The sequence below is a fragment of the Amaranthus tricolor genome, chromosome 15 (genome assembly GCF_026212465.1).
Source record: "Amaranthus tricolor cultivar Red isolate AtriRed21 chromosome 15, ASM2621246v1, whole genome shotgun sequence".
Classification (NCBI taxonomy): Eukaryota; Viridiplantae; Streptophyta; class Magnoliopsida; order Caryophyllales; family Amaranthaceae; genus Amaranthus; species Amaranthus tricolor.
In genome coordinates this window covers 3326094-3348982 of record NC_080061.1, presented here as the reverse complement: position 1 = coordinate 3348982, position 22889 = coordinate 3326094, and the positions used below count along the sequence as shown (strand labels likewise).

Below are 22889 nucleotides of genomic sequence, written 5' to 3'. Positions count from 1 at the left end.
ACGTCTAGAGTTTTAAAAGAAACAAAATATTGGGGTAAAAGTCAAATTCAAAGTCGGATTTCCTTCAGAGTTGGAGTCGGGTCGGAGTGTCGGATTTTTAATAAGGTCCAACACCGGTCCGTCTCTAACTCGAACTCGAACTCGGATCGTAAAGTCAGAGTCGGTAACTTTTTCCTCGGACTTGAATCAGATTATTTACCTCAGATCAAGTCGGACTAGGATTGGATTCGAACTAAATTGCCATCCCTATGTCTTCTAATGAATAATTTATTCATTAAGTTTTTCAAGTCAATATGTTTGATTCTTAATAAATCAAATAACAAAGAATCAGATCTTATTTCAGTTGAACAAGAAATATTAGTTTTCCATTTAAGATCCTGAGCTCGATTCCCACCTGAACGTATTTCTCTTTTTATAAAACTCTCTTTACCTAGGGGTTTAAATAATTGATTGCGTGCAGTGCAGGTTCTTAGGACATCCGAGGTAGCCGACCGCCTAGGGCCCCATGAAATAATGGGCCTGAAATATTAAATAGTGCTATTCAGGTCCGATTTTGAGCAATACTTTTTAAGTGATTTGTTTTTGAATCTTTTTATATTTAAAGTAATATAATGATTTAAGGGCACATTTTAAAAGACATCAGCAAAAATAAATATGACCACCAAAATCTTTGTTCCGCCCCTAATTGCGCGCGTTTTTCTTGATTCTCCCTCAAAAAAATACGGGTATAATATGTCCACTACTTCTATTTCCAAACTCCGACTTTGTACAGAATACTAAATTATTGTCTTATTGACCATGTGACTATCACAAGTAACTTAAGTGGTTCAAATACTTCAAAATCCTTATCCGATCCCGTCCTAAACCCCAATTGTTAATTCAGGCATGCATTTTACTCTTTCTACCAACTACAAAGAGCAAAGACTATGGTTTATTTTCTTCTCCATCTTCTAAGAGTCACAACCAAGAATAATTAATTATTTTTTCATAACACATGATATGAACGTACGGACGTCAACCCATTTTTTGGCCTTTTGGCTTTATCTAAGAGTCATTTAATTACACTTGAAAAATAAATTAACTTAATCCTAAGTTCTCAATTAGCTCTTTCAAATTATAAATTATTATTCTTATTAATATTATTATTATTATATTATATAACCTAAGACTTCTAAATATACTTTTTACCTTCTTAATCTATAAAAACCTCACTTCAACACAATCAACTAATCTAACAAATAAATAACCAACTTTTACATCATCTCTAAACAAATCCTTATCCTAAACAATATATACTACATACAATATTACAATTTATACAAATAATCACAAATAATGAATAACTTAACAAATATTGATTCAAATTCTGAAAATATTGTCATTTACAACATCTTTATTGGTCCAAATTATTACATATCACAATGTAAAACAACAGTTATATTGAAACTTAGCCCACAAGAAACCTACAACTCTGTCTTCACCTTCACGGCAACGTTACTTGTTAGCTTGCTTCAGTTGAAGTATCAAGGAGATCATGCAAGTTCACCGTTCGACGTTAACCCCGCTACAATGTTTTTCGCTGTCATTTCGTTCCTGCTTTACAGCTTAACTTACGTTGTTTGCCTAAAATCATCGCCATCATTATCATCTTCGTCCATGACGAGGATGAATAATAATGTGATTCAGGGTTTGTATCAAAAATGGATGGTATTGTTTGGGTCCATGGCATTGGCATCTCTTAGTTCATTACTCTTTTCTTGTACACAACGTTATGTAGTGTACGTGTTGTATGCTATTTTTGGAATGGGTATTGTAATCATGCATTGGAGATGTGTTATTTTGGGTGTTATTCAAATGGGTACTTTCCTAAGAAGGAAAGTAAATATCCTGCCTTTACATATGAGGGAAGGAATGTAGATTAAGTATTGTATTATTGCAATATGCATAATACTTGTCTTGTTGGATTACACATGGTATTCTCATAGTAATTTGTCATCGTACAATCTAATAAAAAGACTGTAAAATTCAACATCTAATTCTCATAGTGATATGTTGTTAAAATTTTCTAAGAATATTATATCTTTGAATTCAAAAGCTACATAAGATTTCCAATTAAAGTTTTTTTTAGAATATATAATTACTTTTTTACATAGAAATATTTGCTAATTAATAAAGTTTCTTCATTAAAATTTTAATTTCTAAAATATTTTGTCAAGAAACAAAAGATATATGATAATAAAAAATGATTATGAGAACAAAGAATCATTATAATAATGTTGTTGGAAGATTACCCAAATTTCCCTTAAAGAGTATGAAAACTTTAATTGATATTTATATTAACAATTGGGTTTTTTTTCGTTAAAAGCACTATATAATCTATAATTTTCTATCTATTTATAAGAAATATTATAATTTTATACTGGTAACATGTAATTACATCTTTTTTTAAAATTTATGTTTATATATATGTTTATACTGACAACTTCGTGCATTGCACGAGTTTCTATACTATTTTAGAATATTTCACCTTAAGGAAAAATAAATTTGAATAAGTTTTTTAACACATATATAAAAGATAAAATATATCAGTGTTAGATTTGGTTAGATTCATTTTATGTATATATTTTTTATAATGTGTATTTTGAGATATTGACACTTAAAATTTACCTTGATAACACCGTGCAAAAAGTAAACAAGAAGAAAAAAGTATTATTTGAATATTAAATATATCGTATGGTTTTAGTTATATATGAGATTCTATTTCTTTTAAGTATGGCTACCTCGCTCAAATCTTAAGATAAGGAGAGATATTTAGTTTATGGACAAGATTAAGAGATGAAAATTAATCATATATTAATGCAAAGATTAAATGTGTATCAAAATGAAAGTCTGACAAAGTTAAAAGGATAGTGAGAGTGTTATTTAGGTTATCACTTATCACCAATGATAATCAAACAACCATAAGATGATTATTTGGATAAAATTTTTTTTTATCATGCATCTCATTGCTGGTCAAAAAATGACCATATATAAGATGGTAAAAACCAAAAAATCATCTCATGGCTAAAATTTTTCTTCAAAAAATTTATAAAAGTGGGCTTCCTAAATTTCCTTTGTAATTTATGATTTATGTTGGGAAAAGTTGCCTAAATTTATAGCCGTCGATTAGTAAGAATAAAGTGAATTATTGTACAGGACCTCATATTTTGTAAGGTCCAAAAAATTTATTGCAAGTATAAGGTTGATAATAAATTTAAATATAATTTAATTTATAATTTTTTTGCTAGATAATTTGATTTATTTGTGTATTTTATCAAATAGTTAAAATTAATATCAACAATAAATACACAAAAGAAATATTATATTAATTATTACATATTGAGTTATTAGAGTCCATTTTATTCTTCACTCCAGATCCTAAAAATAAATGAGATGGCTTTACCAAAATAATAACCAATCTTTAACTGAACTACAATATTTCAATTTTTATTTAACTATTGTAAATAATCCATACTTTTTAAGGGTGTTTTCTAAAAATGCATTTATATAACGTATTGACCTATAAATTATGACCTTTTACAAAAATAAATAAAGAAAAAATTAGAAAAAAGGTCATTCTATTTTTTAGTTTTTAAATTTTACCTTTTAATTATAAATATATTCATTTTTTACTTTTCCTTTTTCGTAATTAGCCTACAAAAAAAAATTGTTGAAAGTTAGTCGAAAGTTATTTAATCCTAAAATTAAGATTATTCATGATTAGTCGAAAGTTAGAATCATTGTTGAAAAATTAGTAATAAATTGAATATTGTGAATATTTTTTTCAGTATTTTATTTATATTATCACCTAATGGATTACAAGAGAAAATATAAAAATTATAAACTAATTTTGTACACAAACATAAAAAATTATAGCAAAATCAGCAAAGTCTATAATAACTTTATCTTCTTGCTTGATCAATTTATTAGTAAGTATGTAGTGTTTTATAAATTAGCTTGTTGAACAATTTTAGCTTATTTTGATATAATTAGAGGGTTGGGTGGTCAAATCTGCTAATGCTAGTGTTTGGTGAACTAGCTGGTTAAAACAACTTATGGATATGATTAAGCTGTTTTTGAACAAACTGCTCATAGCAGTGGGTTCAAAATCAGTTGGTTAAACCAGTTTATAAAACCAGTTAGTTAAATCAATCACTATAATCAACTATCAGCTACCAGGTATTAGTCACTTGCCAAATACCCTCTATGTAATGTTTGGGAATAGGTATTTCATTTCAAATTATGGATTTCAATTATAAAATCATAAATAAAGAATTTGAGAATGACATGGTTTGGATAGTCATTTTTAAATTTTCAGTCTATAGTAGAATTTGATCCAATCCAAATTTAAAAATTTTTAATTTGTTAAATAAAAAATTTAAGTCAATTTCCAATTTTGAAGTGGAATGATCATTGCCGAACATAAATACATATTTTTGTTATGAGATTGCAAGTTTGCAACTTACAATAAATGTGTAATTTGGCTAGTTGCCGATCCATACCACAACTTTACTGGAATTAAATGACGTAGGCCCACTGCTTGAACCACCAGGGCCACCAAATTTGTAGTCTAGTCATCTACCTCTTCTTTTTCTGATGATTCATCCTTTTTCTGTGCACACAGTAGTCGATTATTTCCCCGCCGGCCTATATTTCTCTCTCTTTCTCTTTCTATTTCTTCTCTGAACCCGAATCGATTCACCAATTACTTAGGGTTTTACTTGTCCCGTTTGATCATATAATTATTGTTGCTGTGATTCATTGAATTGAAAGGCGAACAATGGAGGATCTAGAAGGAGGAGTTGATTACCTAGCTGATGAAAGGAAAACTGCTCAATTTGATTTGCAAGCAATGAAGATCCTTTGGGCTGGAAGTCTACATCGATTTCAAGTTGCTGATCGTATGGCTCGTCTTGTTGCTAGCGATCCTGTTAGTCTTTCTATCTCCATTTTTTTAATTGGAGTTAATTATATTCTTAGCTTTTGATTTTTCGTGTTATTGATTCATTAAAAATTTAATTTTTGGATTTAACTGATAGTTTTCATATCGTTTTTTTGCGTTGTCGAAATTTTAACTTGGAGTTGTGCTTTGTATTTATCGAAATTTGACGAAGTCTTGGTTGATAACTGATATTGATTTGCAGTTCCTAATAAGCCCACATCTTTTTTTTAAAATTTTTTTTTATTTTTTTATTTTTTTTATTTTTTACGATTGCGAGTTTTGTGATTGATTAGCAAATCTGTTTTTGTTTTTAACTTTGATTTTCCTTGAATTGTTGAGGCTGTTGATTGTGGAGTATTATATTAATGAATATTGATTAAATTTGAAAAGGCTAATTTATGTGTACATCATCAAGATTTTACTTTGTCAAAATCATAATTTTTTAGGTTAATTTTGTTACTTTTTGAATTTTCTTTACAAGGCTTTGTAATGCTGGATTGGATCTAAGTGAGATACATGCTGATTTTGTAACATTGAGTAAAATAATCTATTGTTACATCAATGTTGTTGAATACAAATTTTTTGATGCTTGATGGAAAAGTCTTTGTTGGCAACAAATATTGATTGGGAAAAACATTATCAAGATGCATGAACATGGAACCTTGCAAAAGTGTTTAGCCAATTGGTTTTAGAAGTTTATTATTCATCGGTTTAGATTTTGATTTGCAAACCAGTCACTATTATTCATCGGTTTTAGAAGTTTACTGAACTACTGGAAGAGGTGAAACCTGAAGTGTTGGTGAAGGGGATCAAAAGTTTTTTAGATGATGGAGTTGAAAATTGCAAGGTGTTTACGGTAGAACATCTCTTTATTGATAACGAGACCAACATTTATTGTGACGTGATATTAATGTTTAAATAATTTTTGTCCCAAATACCTCATAAATACTAAATGCTCGTAGATTTTTGAGGGGATCGCAGCTGATCTTTACCCACTAATAGTTCCGCCCTAAATGGAACTGTAATGTGCATAAGATGAAGTGGAACTTAGTTGCGTTTTATGCTAACTTTAGCCTTCGATTAGTGCTGCACTACGTGTTTTACACACACTGTTGTAGAACTAATTACACAAATTAATGTTGTTGTGAAGTATGCTTATAAGATGCACTTTACGTTAATTGATTGAAGCTTTTGCATTGTGGCTCATTTGATTTTCCAGGAATTCCAAAAAGATAATAGGGTTAGGTTAGAGAGGAAGGAGTTATTTAAGAATACTTTAAGAAAAGCAGCTCATGCATGGAAAAGAATTATCGAACTTCGTCTGACCGGTATGTTTTTCATTGTGACTTGTGAGTGATTGCTGCAAGCGTGCAATAACATATGCTTTTATTTCTTGTGCTCCCTAGTCACCTTTTGTTTCTAGTAGTTTGAATGTACACTTACATAATTTGAATGTGCTCCTATTGCAGAAGAGGAAGCAAGTGAATTGAGGTTATTTGTTGATCAACCTGCTTTTACCGATCTTCATTGGGTAAAATTTGTGCTCTTGTGGTGATTATAGTCTTTGTTGCTCTAAAGGATTTCATTAGCTGATAGATGCCATTTTTTATGATTGCTCGTTATATTGCGTTACACTTATAAAATTGTCTGTGATTTTATGCCCAGGGAATGTTTATCCCTGCTATCAAAGGACAAGGCACAGAGGAGCAGCAGCGTAAATGGCTCCCATTGGCTTATAGGATGCAAATTATTGGATGTTACGCTCAAACTGAACTTGGTCATGGATCTAATGTTCAAGGTCTTGAAACCACAGCCACATTCGATCCTGATACAGATGAATTTATCATAAATAGTCCGACATTGACGTCTAGCAAAGTAAGAGAGAAACATATCTTATTCTTTGCATTGTTTTATTTTCTGGTTTTTAATTTTTAAATTGACTTCAAAGTAATCGTATTACGATTTTCAGATCTGTCGACAATCATAATCTTTTAAGTTTCACTTGAACAATTGAACTTTCCACAGCCACATTTGATCTTGATAGAGATGAGTATATATATCATAAGATAGTTCAACGGACTCAATACCCTACAGACAGTTGGACATTGATGTCTAGCAAAGTAAGAGATAAACAGGAGTGGACTTAGTATTATTAAGATGGGATTGCAGAGTTAATTTATCTCTAGATTTCAAATTAGCAAATAAAACATAATATAACACGAGAGGCAAATGCATAAATAAAGAAGTACATAAACAATACTTCACTAACATATTACAAGATTTAACAATAGACCATATTCAATCTTGATACTCATATAAAGGCACACTAAGATCTTGCGAGTATAATTATGTACGAGAATTTAAAATCAACTTTGACCAATGATTCAATTAAGTTGAAATTATAAAACTAATTCAATTGCTATATATATACTTAATTAATCATCCCATTTTATGAATGTGTTCTCCTTTTGAGTTTGTATTATTATTAGAAAGAAGTACTTCTAAAATAGTATGACTCGTGCATTAGTTATTCAGTTTTATAATGACTCGTGCATTAAATTAGAAAGCAGTATCAAGCAGAAGAATTAAATTGCATTAAATTAGGCAGTCACGGATTCGACTTCTTTGTAGCTCAAGTCTTCAAAATTCCTTTTTTGATTGGGTTGCATATGCAATCCCATTGATTTCCTAGTAGTGGTACTAGGGTTTTCAAATCTCTCAATGCTTTCTTTGCACCATTTGTTTTGCAACATAATTTTTGGAACTCCAAATTAACAATCGAGGGTACTTTAAAATTTTAATTTATTTTTAATTAAATCTATCGGTGTATTGATAATGTTGCAGTGGTGGCCTGGTGGCCTGGGAAAAATCTCCACACATGGTGTTGTTTATGCACGCTTAATAATAGAGGGGACGGAACATGGGGTTCATGGTAAGTATTAGATGTTGTAGAAGTCACCTTCTCTTCCTTGTCCCTTTAGTGTGGTTTTTTTATGCATGCGTGGTCGCTTAACAAAACCATTTTAACCTTTATGTAATTTGTTTCTGGCTTAAGGATTCATTGTACAACTTCGAAGTTTGGAAGATCACCTGCCTTTACCCGGCATAACTGTTGGTGATATTGGAATGAAATTCGGAAATGGAGCTTATAACACAATGGACAATGGAGTCTTGAGATTTGACAATGTGCGCATTCCTAGGGATCAAATGCTTATGCGGTTTGTTCCGACTTTTTTCTTCAAATATTATATGGTCTAATAGCCCTATCCAGTTTAACATTTTCTGATTTTCTTTTGTTTATTACTGTTGTTGAAATTTTTTTATTTTGAGTCTTTGCAATGATACATTCATGGAGTTATTTTTTCCATGATATGTAAATATTTAGTAAAATATGCTAAGAATGACGTAGTGCATTACATGAACAGTTGGGGATTCCTTGAAGAACATCATCATGTTAATCTTTTTTGCTTTTTTTCTTTGACTTTATTTAGTAGTGCACTCACAATTGTGCTTCTTGATATGAGGTTTGATCTTATAGGGTTTGATTAATGCCTGAAATAAACCATGCGGATCTTAATATCATTTTTTTATGCCTGGGGCATATTATTTTGTATGGAAGTCTTCTCAATTTGTCGGATCTTTTGTAGTATTAAGTTTTAGCTATAGTGTGATGAACTCATGGAAGCCTGCCATAACTTGTATGGAACCCAAAAAAACTCATCTCATAGGCCTATTGGGGTATCTACGGCTGAAAGCTGGCAAAAAAATTGGTTTATTAATGGATGAAAGAGGTATTTAATGTGTTTGAGTTTATGATATACTGGTGTAGAGGAAGAAACAATACATATACTCCAATTAATGATAAGCAATTGTGGAGTATTTATAGTTTAACTCTCTTTCTCTCTGCATGGGGGTTTTTGTTGAGTGGGAGTGTGTGTGTGTTGGGGGGGCATTATGGATGATATATGTTTTACTGAGCTCCAGATTGATTGTTGAAGGTTTTGATGACTGTTGATTTTGGTATGTCCTCATGTTTTGTGTAATTTTTTTAGTTTTTCTTCTTAGAAATAAACTATACCAGCTAATTTCAATGGGAGTAATGTTGGAGTGGTTATTCTAAACCAGCTTTGCGTGGTCCAGTGTGTTTCAGGTGACAAGAGAAGGAAAAGTTGTGCAGTCAGATGTCCCTAGGCAGCTAATCTACGGTACCATGGTTTATGTTCGCCAGACAATTGTGTATGATGCTTCACGTGCTCTATCAAAAGCAGTTTGTATTGCGACAAGGTATAGTGCTGTTCGCCGGCAGTTTGGGGCTAAGAATGGACGTGAGATTCAGGTATTGAATACTAGATTATCAAGCATCTGTATTTTCTTTCTGAATGTTATTATTCGTATCACAACCCTTGTTATCCAAAAATTTGTTTTAAGATTCTCAGTTCAGTTTTTCGTTGAGCCAACATCGAATTTTGTACTTTGAGCTAGTGCTCTTGGTTATCTTGTTTGCCACGTTCGCTTAGTTGGCCATCTTGGCATGTGAATGTTCAATGCTCTTTGATGTTTTAGCCTTAGCAGCTAAAGAGTAAGTAATTGCATCAAAATGCTTGTTAAGCTGGTGTACTACAACTGTTTAGAAGACTCATCGAGTGGCCTTTCGTGAAATATTTTAGTGACTAGTATGACCGAATAGATCCTTGAACTATTTTGAGTTATGCTTATTGATAAATTTCATGTACACTCTTTGTTCCTTGTAGGTGATTGATTACAAAACCCAGCAGAGCAGGCTCTTTCCTTTGCTTGCTTCAGCTTATGCTTTCAGAATTGTAGGGGACTGGCTGAAGTGGCTCTACATGGATGTGACTAAGAGATTGCAAGCTAATGATTTCTCTACGCTGCCTGAGGTCCATGCTTGCACAGCAGGATTGAAGTCCTTGACAACATCAGTTACTGCTGTATGTGATAATCTACAAACTTAAACCTTTTGGGCGTTAATGCTGACATGACTTATTTGATTTAGTAACTATTGTTTTAGTTTTACTGGCTTCATTACTCCATCTTGCATCCCCCAGTTTTTGTTTTATTGGATTGGCTGTAAAATTTTGATACTTTAAGTGAATCATTATGGTTAAATTTCGCTTTCTCCCCTTGTCATGTCTCAACAGAACGTGCATGTAAGTGTGCTTGAAATTATTGTTTGAATGAGATACTGTATACCTGGTTTGATTCTCAGTACACTTTGCATATTGCAGATGCTTTATCAAATATTCTTTTTCGAGATTAAGAACTCAATTCCATTCACTTGTAGAAATATATGCTTTTAGATTGCATGGTTAAAGCATTTCATTTGATCACCTTTTGCTGTCTGAAATTAAATAGTGTCATTGATGCATTTAAGAATTATGTTTGGAATACTTTCAGCTGACAAAATACTAAGAACATAATTTTCTAACCTTTTTATTTTGCATTCCTCAATTATTATGATGTAGGATGCTATAGAAGAATGTCGAAAACTCTGCGGAGGGCATGGCTATCTCTGTAGCAGTGGGCTCCCTGAGTTATTTGCTGTTTATGTCCCTGCGTGTACTTATGAGGGTGACAATATTGTGTTGCTTTTGCAGGTATTCTTATCTCTCTCTCTCTCTCTCTCTCTCTCTCTTACACACACAATATTTCAATTTTCAAAGTGGAAATGAAGCATTTTGGATCCTTGGTTGTCTTTTTTCTCTTGTGAGATAATTTGAGACATCTGATCCAGAGGTATCAGGTAAAAAGGGTCAAGAAGTTATGGACTTCTAGAAGAATTTTCAAAGATTCTTGCAAAAAGTGTGGAGTGTGGACAGCTATATAAGCAACAATAGTGTGGGACATATGGTGTGGTGCGTAGGTAGTTTCTTAATCAATTAAATCATTATGCGGACAAGAATATGGTTTTAACTTTTCCGACTTCCTGGTGATACTGTTTGCTCAAATTTCAATTAAAATCTCCCTATTTTTTGTATAGGGGTGAAGTTTCATATAAGATGCCCCCCATACATTACTAGAAAATGGAGCCTCGAGGCAGTCGATCAATGTTGACATCTGTGTTGATGTTGTGCAGCAGCTATTTCTGCTGTGTTAGCACTTGATGTTTTACAATTCTGCTCTAGTTCAACTGTCAGTGAAGCAACATATTAACCCCTTTTATCCTAGTGAATAGAAAAAGAATGAAGTAATTTGTGCTGGTTTGACTTGTAGTTTGGGAGTTATTCAACAGCAATATATTCACTGTTGTCGATTTAATAAACTTTACTTCTTCCTTTGTTTAGGTTGCTCGATTTCTCATGAAAACTGTAGCACAACTGGGATCTGGGAAACATTTTGGAACAACTGTTTATATGGGAAATGCAGAGTATCTGATGCAGTCACGAAGTAGTGTGCAAAAAGGTTTAGTGTACCTTTTATGGTTTTGACTCTAGAACTCATGTGTCGCTGTTCTAAAATGTCTTGGAAGCTTTGAACATCTAAACAAAGCTAATGTGTTCATGTCATTTAGTTGATGATTCTATATAATAGTGTTGTTCTTGTGGATGCTATTGTGTTACTCTTGACATGGTTACCTATTTGTCCGTATGCAGCTGAAGATTGGTTGAAACCTGAGAATGTACTGGAGGCTTTTGAAGCACGATCGCTTAGAATGTCTGTTTCATGTGCTAAAAAGTTGAGTGAATTTTCTAATCCAGAAGAAGGTAATTTTCTAACCTGGTAACATAGGCATTTTTTCTAGCGATTCATATGGAAATTGATGATCCTTTTGCATTTTCAAGGAGATTGTAAAGTTAGCACTCTTTGTTGCTTTTTATTTCAATTTTTGCTCATTGGTGACAATTAGAAACCTTATGGTACTGTTTTATTCAACAGACTAACATTTTAGTGATTCTAGTTTTTTAACCTATGAAAACAGAAAATTTTACATGCCATAATCTATTTCTTTCAGGCTTCCAGGAACTATCAGCCGATCTAGTGGGGGCAGCTACAGCTCACTGTCAGCTTATAGTGGTTGCAAAGTGAGTGATCACCTTCATCTCTTATCTTTCTTTGTAACCATAGTAACATCTATGGATGATTTATTGTATTCTGGAATATGGACTTGCACATACTTAGACCTGCAGGTCTGATTTCTGAGAAACTGTACAATCATCGTATTCGCTGATTGAATTGATGTTATATTCTCCATTGTTGCCCTCTTCCCCCAACATCACTTTCATTCTTTTAAGTGTAGCTATGTTGCAACTTATAATCAGAAGTTCTTACTTGAAGCTGAAGGCTAATAATTGTAAATAATCAAATAGTTTCTTTATCCTAGAGAGATAATGTGTGCAAAGTACCATGATTCATACCCGTCGGTGAGAGTGAAATTGTTCTTCTGGAAAACTTATTGACCTTTTTTCTTTATTTGTAAAGAGTGATTATTTCTCTGAACTACAGTAGCTTTTCCAAGCGTAGAAAAAGATTTTCTTTTTTAAGTGGTGCACATCTTTCCCTCATCTTTCTTTAATTGTATCCTCCACTCCATTTCCCTTTTCGTCTATCTAATTTTCTGGTGGGAAACTAAACAATGAAAGTGAAGTTTGAAACCTTCAGTGATTACTTTCCATTGATTTTTGGTTCACTGTGTTTCCTTTTGAACAAGACATCTTTGATATTTTGAATTGTGTAACATATCTATGTCTTTAGAAATACCTTTTCCTTTAGTGTGTTTGTTTACAGTCTGGTTTTAATCCTTCATGGGTCTTGCTACTTTGTTAGGTTCATTGAGAGATTGCAACAAAACATTTCTGGGGAAGGAGTTAAAGATCAGTTGCAAGCACTTTGTGGTATCTACGCGCTTTCACTCATGGGGAAGCATCTAGGCGATTTTCTGTCCACTGGATGCATCACACCTAAGCAAGCTTCCCTTGCAAATGATCTCCTCCGTACATTATTTTCCAAGGTATTTGTCACATACATTTTATATCAAGTTACATTATCCTCTTTTTCCTATGTTTTTTTACTTGTGTCCGTGATTGGTATGGCTTCTTAGGTACGCCCAAATGCAATTGCTCTTGTTGATGCATTCAACTATACAGATCATTTCCTCGGTTCAGTTTTGGGTCGATATGATGGAAATGTGTACCCAAAACTCTATGAGGAAGCATGGAAGGATCCTTTGAATGACTCTATTGTCCCTGATGGTTTCCATGAGTATGTTCGACCCATGCTGAAGCGTCAGGTCCGGACTTCTCGACTCTAACTTCGACTTTGGTTGTTTGTTAAACTTATACCTCAGAAGAGGGAAGAGGACAAAGCTCCCCAAAAATAAACAAAAAGAAAAGCTATGGACAAAATCTATACTTAATTAGTTGTAAGTTTGTATAACTATTTTTTTATTCCAACATGATGCACAAGCTAAAATAAATAAATAATGGAGAACGCAAGCTAAGTAGTTGCTTCTTCTATTAGTATATTGTGAGAAAAATATTAGTCAGTCCCTAACCCTTAACTAAACAACAACATCATCATCCTAGACCCTAAACTAAACCCTAAACCCTAACAAAAACCTAAACCTTAATCCTTGTTTCACCAACATCTTTAACAACACTAACATCACCATCACCCACACCAACATCACTATTCAACATTAAATCCAACAAAACCACAATTGATCAACAATAACATACATCATCAATCATAACTAACAGTACAATATTAAGAAAAACATAAATAGCAACTAAACTATCAACAAAAATCCAAATACTAATTTTGTTTAACAACAATGGTTAAAAACAATATTGATGATCAAGAACAACAATAACAATAGAAATGATTAGAACAAATGGTACAATCATGAAATCATGAAATTGTATGCACAAAAAAAATTGAGAAGGAAAATGATGAAATAGAAGAGAGAGAGAGAACTTGTTTAGATTTGATCTAAGATGTCCAAAGAAGTTGGGGGAAGCTTATGCTCAACAATGAAGATGGGTCGTATTTTGAGAGAAAAAAAGCTTAAAGGAAGATGAAGAGTTCTAAAATGATGAATGAAAGAGAAAGCCCGTGCTTTTATGTGACAAAGAACTGCTCACATTGTGAGCGATCTATTTAACAAATTGCTGACTTTGTGAGCAGTCCTATATAATGAAATGGAGACATTTGAGAGATTTTAAAGTTGTTTACAATGTCAGCGGTTCTTTGGATAGAACCGCAAAGAACCGCTCACATTGCATTGTGAGTGTTTTTTGGCCGGGACAAAATATAAAAACAACCAAGTATCTGAGCTTATGTAGAACTTAGGAGTATAATGAATATTTAATTTTTAGTGGCAATGAAGCAGAGAATTTGGTTTATTTTTGAGTAAAGTTTCCTAAAGTGTAACATGAAAATATGAAATAAACATTTTGCAAGATAAAATGTCTTTAAAAGAATGGAGTATTTATTGACTTGAAGACAAAATAAGGGGTTTCTATCTCAAAGTACTTCAATTCAATTATTATGAAGTTTAAACCATGAATTACAAAAAAAAAAAAAAAAAAAAAAATAGAACCTATATATATATATATATATATATATATAATCTAAAATATTTATGTGCATTTTATCTCATCCCTTTGTGAAACTTTCAGTCTTGCTATATATTGTTGATTAAATTTATGTCACTCTAAAACATGCAAATTAAACGATGATCCACCTGAGTTAGGATGTTACTCATCGTTATATTCAATAAATTCGCTCATAGTAGTTATGATCAGATTAAACGATGATCCACCTGAGTTAGGATGTTACTCATCGTTATATTCAATAAATTCGCTCATAGTAGTTATGATCAGGGGAGCGGGAATGTCAATCATGGAGGAAAATGAAAGGAGCGATAGTCCTGAGTCCTGATGATGCCAAACAGCATATAATTAGCAATGCTAAATGATTATTGTTGTTTAATTTAAAGTAAAATAAGATAAACTATTTGAAATATGTATCATGAGATGATGAAAAGATTAATTACAGGTGTGATTGAAAATTAAAAAGAGTGTAAAGTCACTTTTAAATAAAAAGTATAGTGAAATTTGTGAAACAATAGAAAATATTGCAAATTCAATAAAATAGACTAAATAAATTATGGAAAAATTACGCGAATAATTTAACTTTTGTTTGATTTTCCTATAATAATCTCAACTATTGATTTACCATAAATAATTTGAACTTTGAAGAATATTTGACAAAAGTATACTATGGTGATTGGTCACCTGCTATACATGTATTTTTTTTAAAAAAAATTAAATAACACTAGTAAAAATAAAAAAAAAACAAAATTAAAAAGCTAAACCCCTTCCACAGCCACTACCTCCCCCACCACATCGCCTTTCCTGCCCCTCCCCATTTGCCACAGCTCCTCCCCACCGCATTCCCTCTCCCGCCCCTCCCAACCGCCACACCTCTCCCCCACCGATTCTCTTTGATTTTAATCAACAAAATCGTATAAATTTGTATTGTTTCATTTTGATGTATGAATAAATGCAAGAAGATAAGAACTCCAATTATTACTTTCATTTTTCCTATTAATTGTGTTTTGAGTATTGTAAGTGTTGTTTATATTGGATAGATTGTCATTGACAATTTTGGTAGAAAATACAAATGAAAAGGTATGACGGTGGGAAGTAGGGTGGAAGACAGTGTGGTCAGTGGTGGGAATTATGGTGGTTGTGCGGTGGGAGGAGACAGAGTGGCTGTTGGGGAAAAGGTGTCTGATTTTTCTTTTTGTTATTTTATTTTAGTTTTTCCCTTTTTTTGGTTAATTTACCCGTAAAAGCAAGTTATAATTTGCACAATAATATTTTTGGGTAAATTACTTTAAATTATTCATAATTAATCAAAAGTTGAGATTATTCTAGGAAAATTATTAAAATATTGAATTATTTAGGGTAATTTTTTATAAATTATTATTAAAAAACAGCACGTAATTTTGTGTACTCTCTAATTATTTGCCTTTTCCATTAGTATTTATGTGTTTGTGCACCACACTCTTTACAGGAAACACATCATTATTGCAAATGTACTATACATAATTTTGTCCTAAGTGTTCATTCTTGTTGGTTCACATGTGTTGTCCCACATCTAAAATACTTCGAAAAAGTAACATTATTTTATGAATTTAGTAAGTAACTTTTTATTACTATCAAATACTTCATTTATTTTCATACGTTATTTTCAAGTAGAATTTATAATTTTTAGCTAATGTTAAACTGTGACTATAATTTTTCATCGATACACATATGAAAAAGCATTTATGTGAGATTTTGATAGATTCGTTTCAATATATGCTTTTTAAATATTAATTTTTTTGAATTTTAAAAAACTCACAATTAAAATTATTTGAGTTTTAAATTTGAATTTTGATTCGTCAAAAAACTAAGTGAAAAGAACAAAGAAAAATAGAAAAAGTAATACTTGATTATAAACTTTATTTGATAGTAAGTGCATTACTTTTTTCTAAGCCTTTAGTTGCTGCTCAATCCCAACGAAATTTATAATCCTTGTGGGTTAAAAATTTTAAGGATCGACACTCACATTTCTTAAAATCTAACAATTTTGTTTCACAATCCATGTAACATGAAATATACATTAAATTGGAAGGAGAAAAGGTAAACGTTGACGGAAATACCATGCCTGAAATGCTAATGTTGAAATCAACGGGGCGTAATAGGCTCATTTCAGGTGTTCAACTGCCTAGGTCTTTAGAAAATAAAGGTTTTATATTTAAGTAAACTCCTTATATTTCATCAGTCGAGTTAAAGGCAGCTCAATTTATGATGTGCCTTCCTATGATATTGTTGGTTGGTGTTTAAAACCTACCAACGTTTAATTTTTACGAAAAAATTTTGATATCTGTTTTATCATTAATTGTTAACGTAAGGCCTATTTATCATCAATGAGTAAATAGAGTCCACATGCTCTTTGCTCCTCCCTGAAAATCAAAATAACGGGGGTGTTTAATTGCAAAACAACTTACAGTTGATAGCTAGCTAGTAGCTATTGCCTGGTAGCTTATGTCTGATAGCTGACTACATTGGCTAATTTAACTAAGTAATTTTATAACCGGTTTGACCATCTGATTTTTGACACGCTGATATGAACTGCCTGTTTAAAATCAGCTTATTCAAAACAATAAGTTGTTTCAAGCAACTAATTAATTTATCAAATAATATAAATATTGGATAGTTTGATTTCTATCAAAATAAGCTAAAATTATCCCATATTTTCCCAAATAAAATGTATTACAATTACTATAAAATAAGCAAAATATTTATTTATTATTTTTCCTATTCTGATTTTGGTCGTAATAGTTACTTTCAAGTGAATTTCACTCATATCACAAGTCTACCAGCTAATTTGTGATACATTCCTTTTTCAGAAAAACAATAATTAGAGCCCAAAATTAAAATTTCGTAAAGATTATGATTACATTTCAACCACAAATATTATCCACATTTAGTGCACTTCCTTGAAACGTTTCTTGGCCATATTTTTCTAAAGGCGAATCTTATTATACAATGCCAAAGATCCAATGATGCAATTCTTTAATACTGTACCAAAAATAGGCTTATTAAACTCACAATACGTACGGATAAACACTCTTTTATACTGAATCGATATTAGATAAGATATTTCAAATCGATTCAGAATTTCCTATATATTTAATTTTTTAAAATCGGGTTAAATTTAGTTCGATTTCAAAATTAGGTAAATATTAAATCGATGGGTTGTTTTAAACACACCAACACCCATCAAACCTACTTCAACGCTTTGGCTTCATACAAGAGTCTTTTTCGCTAGAAGTTAAGACACCACACTCTCCTCATACATATCCTCTCCTTTCAATTATTTAGACCTCTAATAAATTAAACTTTAAACTAATTAGACCATTAAATACTGACCCATCTTATCAGAAAATAAAAGGTTAATATTGTTTAGGAGGCCAATAATTATTTACAAGGTGTGGGGTTGTTTAAAGACAAAAAAACCCTAAAGAGGACAAGGATGTGTGTCTCCCATGAAAGGTTCCACAAATAAAACAACGTACGATATATCTGATGAGACCTCTAACAAGCCATATTCCATGAGAATAGGCCCATACATATAATTACAAAACATTACATTTCAATATAACTAAAAGAGTTGTAGTTAAAGTAGATATTGTATTTTGTACTATGTTTGTCTTATATATGATGTAATTCTCCGTCTTTTTATTTTGCATTATTGTGAAAGTAAAGTGTTTTTTAGAAAATGAGAACGTTTGGTAATAAATAAAGATAAATATTAAATTATATGGATGAAATCAAAAGAAATTGCTATAATGTAAAATACTATGTCTATTTCCAAAAATAAAGATGATACAAAACAAGAGGGAAAATTCAAAATAAAAAATAATGTTAAATGAAAGAGAAGTAGAAATTAAATTAAATACATAATAATTATTACATATTAATTTTTTTCTTTTGAAATTATTACGTATTACGTTCTACTTCTAAATTACTATGTTTGTTTTTATATGATAAATTATTATGTCAATATAGCAATCCTCAGTAATTATAGCTAGGGGTGTGCAAAAAAACCCGATTCGAAATATCCGATCCGGATTATCCGGTATCCGGTTTTCAAAATCGGATAATGTACCCGGTTTTTATAAAGCGGATAATCTAGATCAGGTACCCGATTTTAAATCGGGTATCGGATCCGGATTCGGGTCACATATTTTTTGAAACCGGATAGCCGGTATCCGTTTTTTTTTTATTACTTTTTCAGAAATAAAATAATGATAATATCTATAAGCTAATTTTGGGTTGAATCTTAATATAATTTTTCTCCCGTAGATAAATTTTTTTTATATAATTGTTCTTACTTAAACTAATGTGTAACAATATTATTCTTTAATTTTCTTAATTTTTTTTCTATGACTAACTAACCTAAATATTTTTAAAGAGTTAGTATTTGAATTTTATAAAAAAATATTTTAAATAAAAATAGAGATAAAAACACATAGTTGAACGAAAATAAGACAAAAAAAATAAAGAAAAAACATTCTAAGAAAACCGGGTATCCGATTTTCGACCCGATTCTGGGTACCCGGTTTAAACCGGGTCGGAACCGGATCACAATTTTAGGTACCCGAAAAACAGGTACTTGGATTTTCGAATTCGGGTCGACCCGGTACCCGATTTTAAACAACCCTAATTATAGCCGTCTTTCAATTATTTTGTTGGTAATATGTATTACATATTTTGTTCTCCTTTGTTAGTTTCATGATTCATTTTTTTACACGCAAATTTAAAATATAAATAATTGTAATTACTTCATTATTTTCTTAAATTATTATGCATAAAAAGTTGATATATAAAAACTACATATTAAAACAGATTTACTAAAAAATATATTTTTATCTATAGATCATATGAGAATTTATGGTCAAAATTTTCTATCTAAGAAAAATAAAAAGAATGGAGGGTAGGAGTCCTCCGTATAATGTCTTTTTGTGCTTGATATTGATGTACTTTAAGCGAAATCGTAGAAGCCGGAGATGAAGGAGTGTTGAAAAATTATTTTTTTCAAATTTCGAAAGAAATTGATATTGGTATTAGCATTCTCTACATTACTTTTCTATATTACCTATGTTAAAATTTTAACGCATATTTTAAAATAAAAAATAAAATGTTAAAGTCCCTCCTATTAAAACTCCATCAAACAATCATAATTATTAGATTAAATAATAAACCCTCCATTATATTTTAAGCCATAGAGAGGATCCTAACTCGATAAATTGCGAACAAAACCGATGACTTTACAATTTCAGTTACATTATTTCAAAACCAAACACCCCTCTAATATTATATTATATAATGATGTCAGCCTTATTTCAAAAACTTGTATTTGATAACCACTATCCTTATTCATACATTTTAATCACCAAATGTATATTTTCTTTTGATAAGATTATAGAACCATATAAATTATTTTGTGTTTTTTTTGAGTATACTAAACCAAGTCTTAGTAAATTGAGATAGGTATTTGTTATTGAAGGTCTTCGGGTATTCGGATAAAACTAAATTTATAGAGTAAATCAAATAGAATATATTTTAAATTTTTAATTATATAAATATTATTTTTATTATCTAATATGGTAAAAATATAGAATTTAACACCAAAACAACATCAAAATATATTATATTATATCTATATATTTTGTTTTATTTCTTAATTTATTCTTTTGAATGTACATAATCATTTTTGTTAGTGAATACCCCTAAGGCGTTTGTTAGCTTTTGCCATTCAAATATTATGATTATTGTACTATATCTTCACCAAACGCTTTATATCCGACCTTTATGACTTTGCTTATTAGTATCCCAATTTGATTAACATCATTTGGCCGGCAATAATTTATTTATTTATTTTTTTTTAATAAATTATCAGTAAATGCATTCCTAAACATATACATACTTTGATGTACTATTAGTCAATTAAAATTATTCATAATATTTTGATTAAAAAAAAATTATTCTTAATACATACTTCTATTAGTAAGTTTGGCGTATGAAAACACATGTATCCCTATGTCCCATATAGAAAAAGCTACATTGTATGTCGTGAATAAATTGATTTTTATCGGAACGAAAGAGTAAATAAGATTAAAATATTAAATTTATGAACGATATTGAAAGTGCGAAAAAATAAGTGGATAAAATTTACAAATAGTAGAGTCTTTAATTTGTACACAACATAAATGTACCACTTTTAGAGACATATATGTAAGTAAACTAAATACTAATGTAAAATTGTAATCACTCATAAGAAAAAAAAAAAAAAGCATTGTTTTTTAAATGTTTTTTTTTATTAATGAATTATTTGTATGAGCTCGTCCAACAATAAAATAATCTCATTCAAGACTTACCGTAGAAGTTATATTCGTTTGCAAAAAAATAAAATTAGTAGTTATAATGTATGTAATGTGTGTCAACAATTTGGCTGTCTTAATTAGAAATGATGATGTTCTTAAATTTTTTAACTCTAAAGAAACCCTGCGCATTAATAACGAACACATATAATTTTTGTTCATAACGTACGGTCACATTTTTTTAAGTATACAATTTAATTTTGTAACAATTCCATTTTATGCAGTAGTGTTATTATTTTTTTTAAAATTCACATCTACATATATTTTCTTATTTTCTGTCATTTTTAATTCAATTCTCACCCTTTAATGATTCATATAAATTTATTAATATTTATGTCAATTGCATGATGTTGCCAGGGCCGACTCTATAAGAGGGGTCTATACTTCGAGCCCATCAAAAAAAATTAGATAAACAACATTTTAAAATTTAATACTCTCTTCGTTCCTGAATGAAGTTCTCATAAAGTATGTTTACAAGATTTAAGAAAAGATTCTTTTTAGATAGTGGACATATTATTTTATTGAATAATAAATTTGATGGAGGAAAAGTGATGACCATAAATATTTAAAAAAATATTAAAAGAAAGTTAGTCGAAAAATATGAGAACCACAACTAATAAATAATTGTTTTTATAAAGTTAGTGGGAAACATGTGGGGACCATAAGGAATATTAAAATGTTAATATGAAGTTAGTGGAAGATATGTAGAGCCATAAGCATTATTAAAACATTAAAATGAGGATGTGTAAGGTTATTTTTGTCTAAGATTTGTGATATTTAGAAGACATGTGGAAGATTCCTTATAAGAACAATAAATAAAACACTGAAAATGAAAAGTGAGAATTGTTTTAAGAAACAGAGGAAGTAGCTATAAATCTATAATAGTATAGTTAATATTTAGAAATTTATAATTAATATTTCGCCTCAAATCTCTCAGATCGCAAACTCGACTCTGAATGCTTTTATTCTGATTTTAAGGATGAGGGAGTATATATAGCTAGTATTTACCTTTTCTTTTAAAATAAAAACCCTAAAACGAGTAATGTACGTTATAGAGATTTGTATGGTATTGACAACACATAGATCTAGACTTGTAGGACAAGGTAGTAGTATTTCATAGCATAAGTACATAACAATTAGTGAATGATTATGATCAACTAACAGTTGCGATCAAGAGCTATCCACGTTTATCACAAACAATATGATTATAAATCAATTTCTTTTGCTCAAATGTCGTACCCCACTTTAACCATCTTTTTCTCTTTTTAATTAGTGCTTTTACTTAGGTGAAATACTTGATCATAACATAAGGTTGATTTTTAAGATGGCAACAATTGATTGAGTTTGGATCCATCATTGTGTTAAGTACACATTAACACTCATATGCAAGTGTAACATAATCGACTATGTATGTTTGACTACTAAAATATCTTATATAATCAAGATAAATTGAATTTAATTTGAAAAAAAAAATATAAAAAGTGAAAATAATAGCATAATAGAAATTAAATTGAGTTGAAGAAAATATCTGTTACAAGTATTGCATTCTATACTATAAGATGAAGCTTTAGTTGTATTTCTTCATGATTAAATTATATAACCTTTTTAAAAAATAATTAAGAATGAAAAGATAAGCTAATTAATGGTGAAAAAGAGTTGATTATATTTTAAGTTCAAGATTGCAGCCTAAGCAATTCACGATGAATATAATAGACTCATCAATATTAGATCAAATATATAAATAAAGGTATTTTCTCCTTGCATATGCGTATACAGTATATTAATATATATTCATTTATATGCAAGTAGAAAACAAGATTAACAATAATGCAATATATATCCTAATGAAAAAACATTTCCAAAACTACTACACCAATTAGTCATGTGGGAATTTAGTAAAAACAATAATATTATATTACTAATGAGATCTACATCAATTATATGAATAAAGGG

General features: G+C 30.4%; 1 protein-coding gene across 1 annotated transcript; it reads left to right on the top strand.

The window, feature by feature from the left end:
- The first annotated feature begins 4498 nt into the window (after nt 1–4498).
- Nucleotides 4499–13458, top strand: LOC130801245 (peroxisomal acyl-coenzyme A oxidase 1). Its single transcript, XM_057665046.1, has 14 exons — nt 4499–4969; nt 6201–6309; nt 6451–6512; nt 6647–6856; nt 7826–7913; nt 8037–8199; nt 9122–9317; nt 9733–9930; nt 10465–10596; nt 11284–11401; nt 11593–11703; nt 11952–12021; nt 12764–12947; nt 13038–13458. The coding sequence occupies exons 1-14, from the start codon at nt 4820–4822 to the stop codon at nt 13245–13247; spliced, it is 2001 nt and encodes a 666-aa protein (XP_057521029.1). The 5' UTR covers nt 4499–4819; the 3' UTR covers nt 13248–13458.
- Nucleotides 13459–22889: the final 9431 nt, after the last annotated feature.

Coding starts and splice junctions, on each gene's coding strand:
- LOC130801245 (XM_057665046.1), top strand. CDS start 4,820: ATGGAGGATCTAGAAGGAGGAGTTGATTACCTAGCTGATGAAAGGAAA. Junction 12,022..12,763: donor CAGCTTATAGTGGTTGCAAA/GTGAGTGATCAC, acceptor CTACTTTGTTAG/GTTCATTGAGAGATTGCAAC. Junction 12,948..13,037: donor TCCGTACATTATTTTCCAAG/GTATTTGTCACA, acceptor ATGGCTTCTTAG/GTACGCCCAAATGCAATTGC.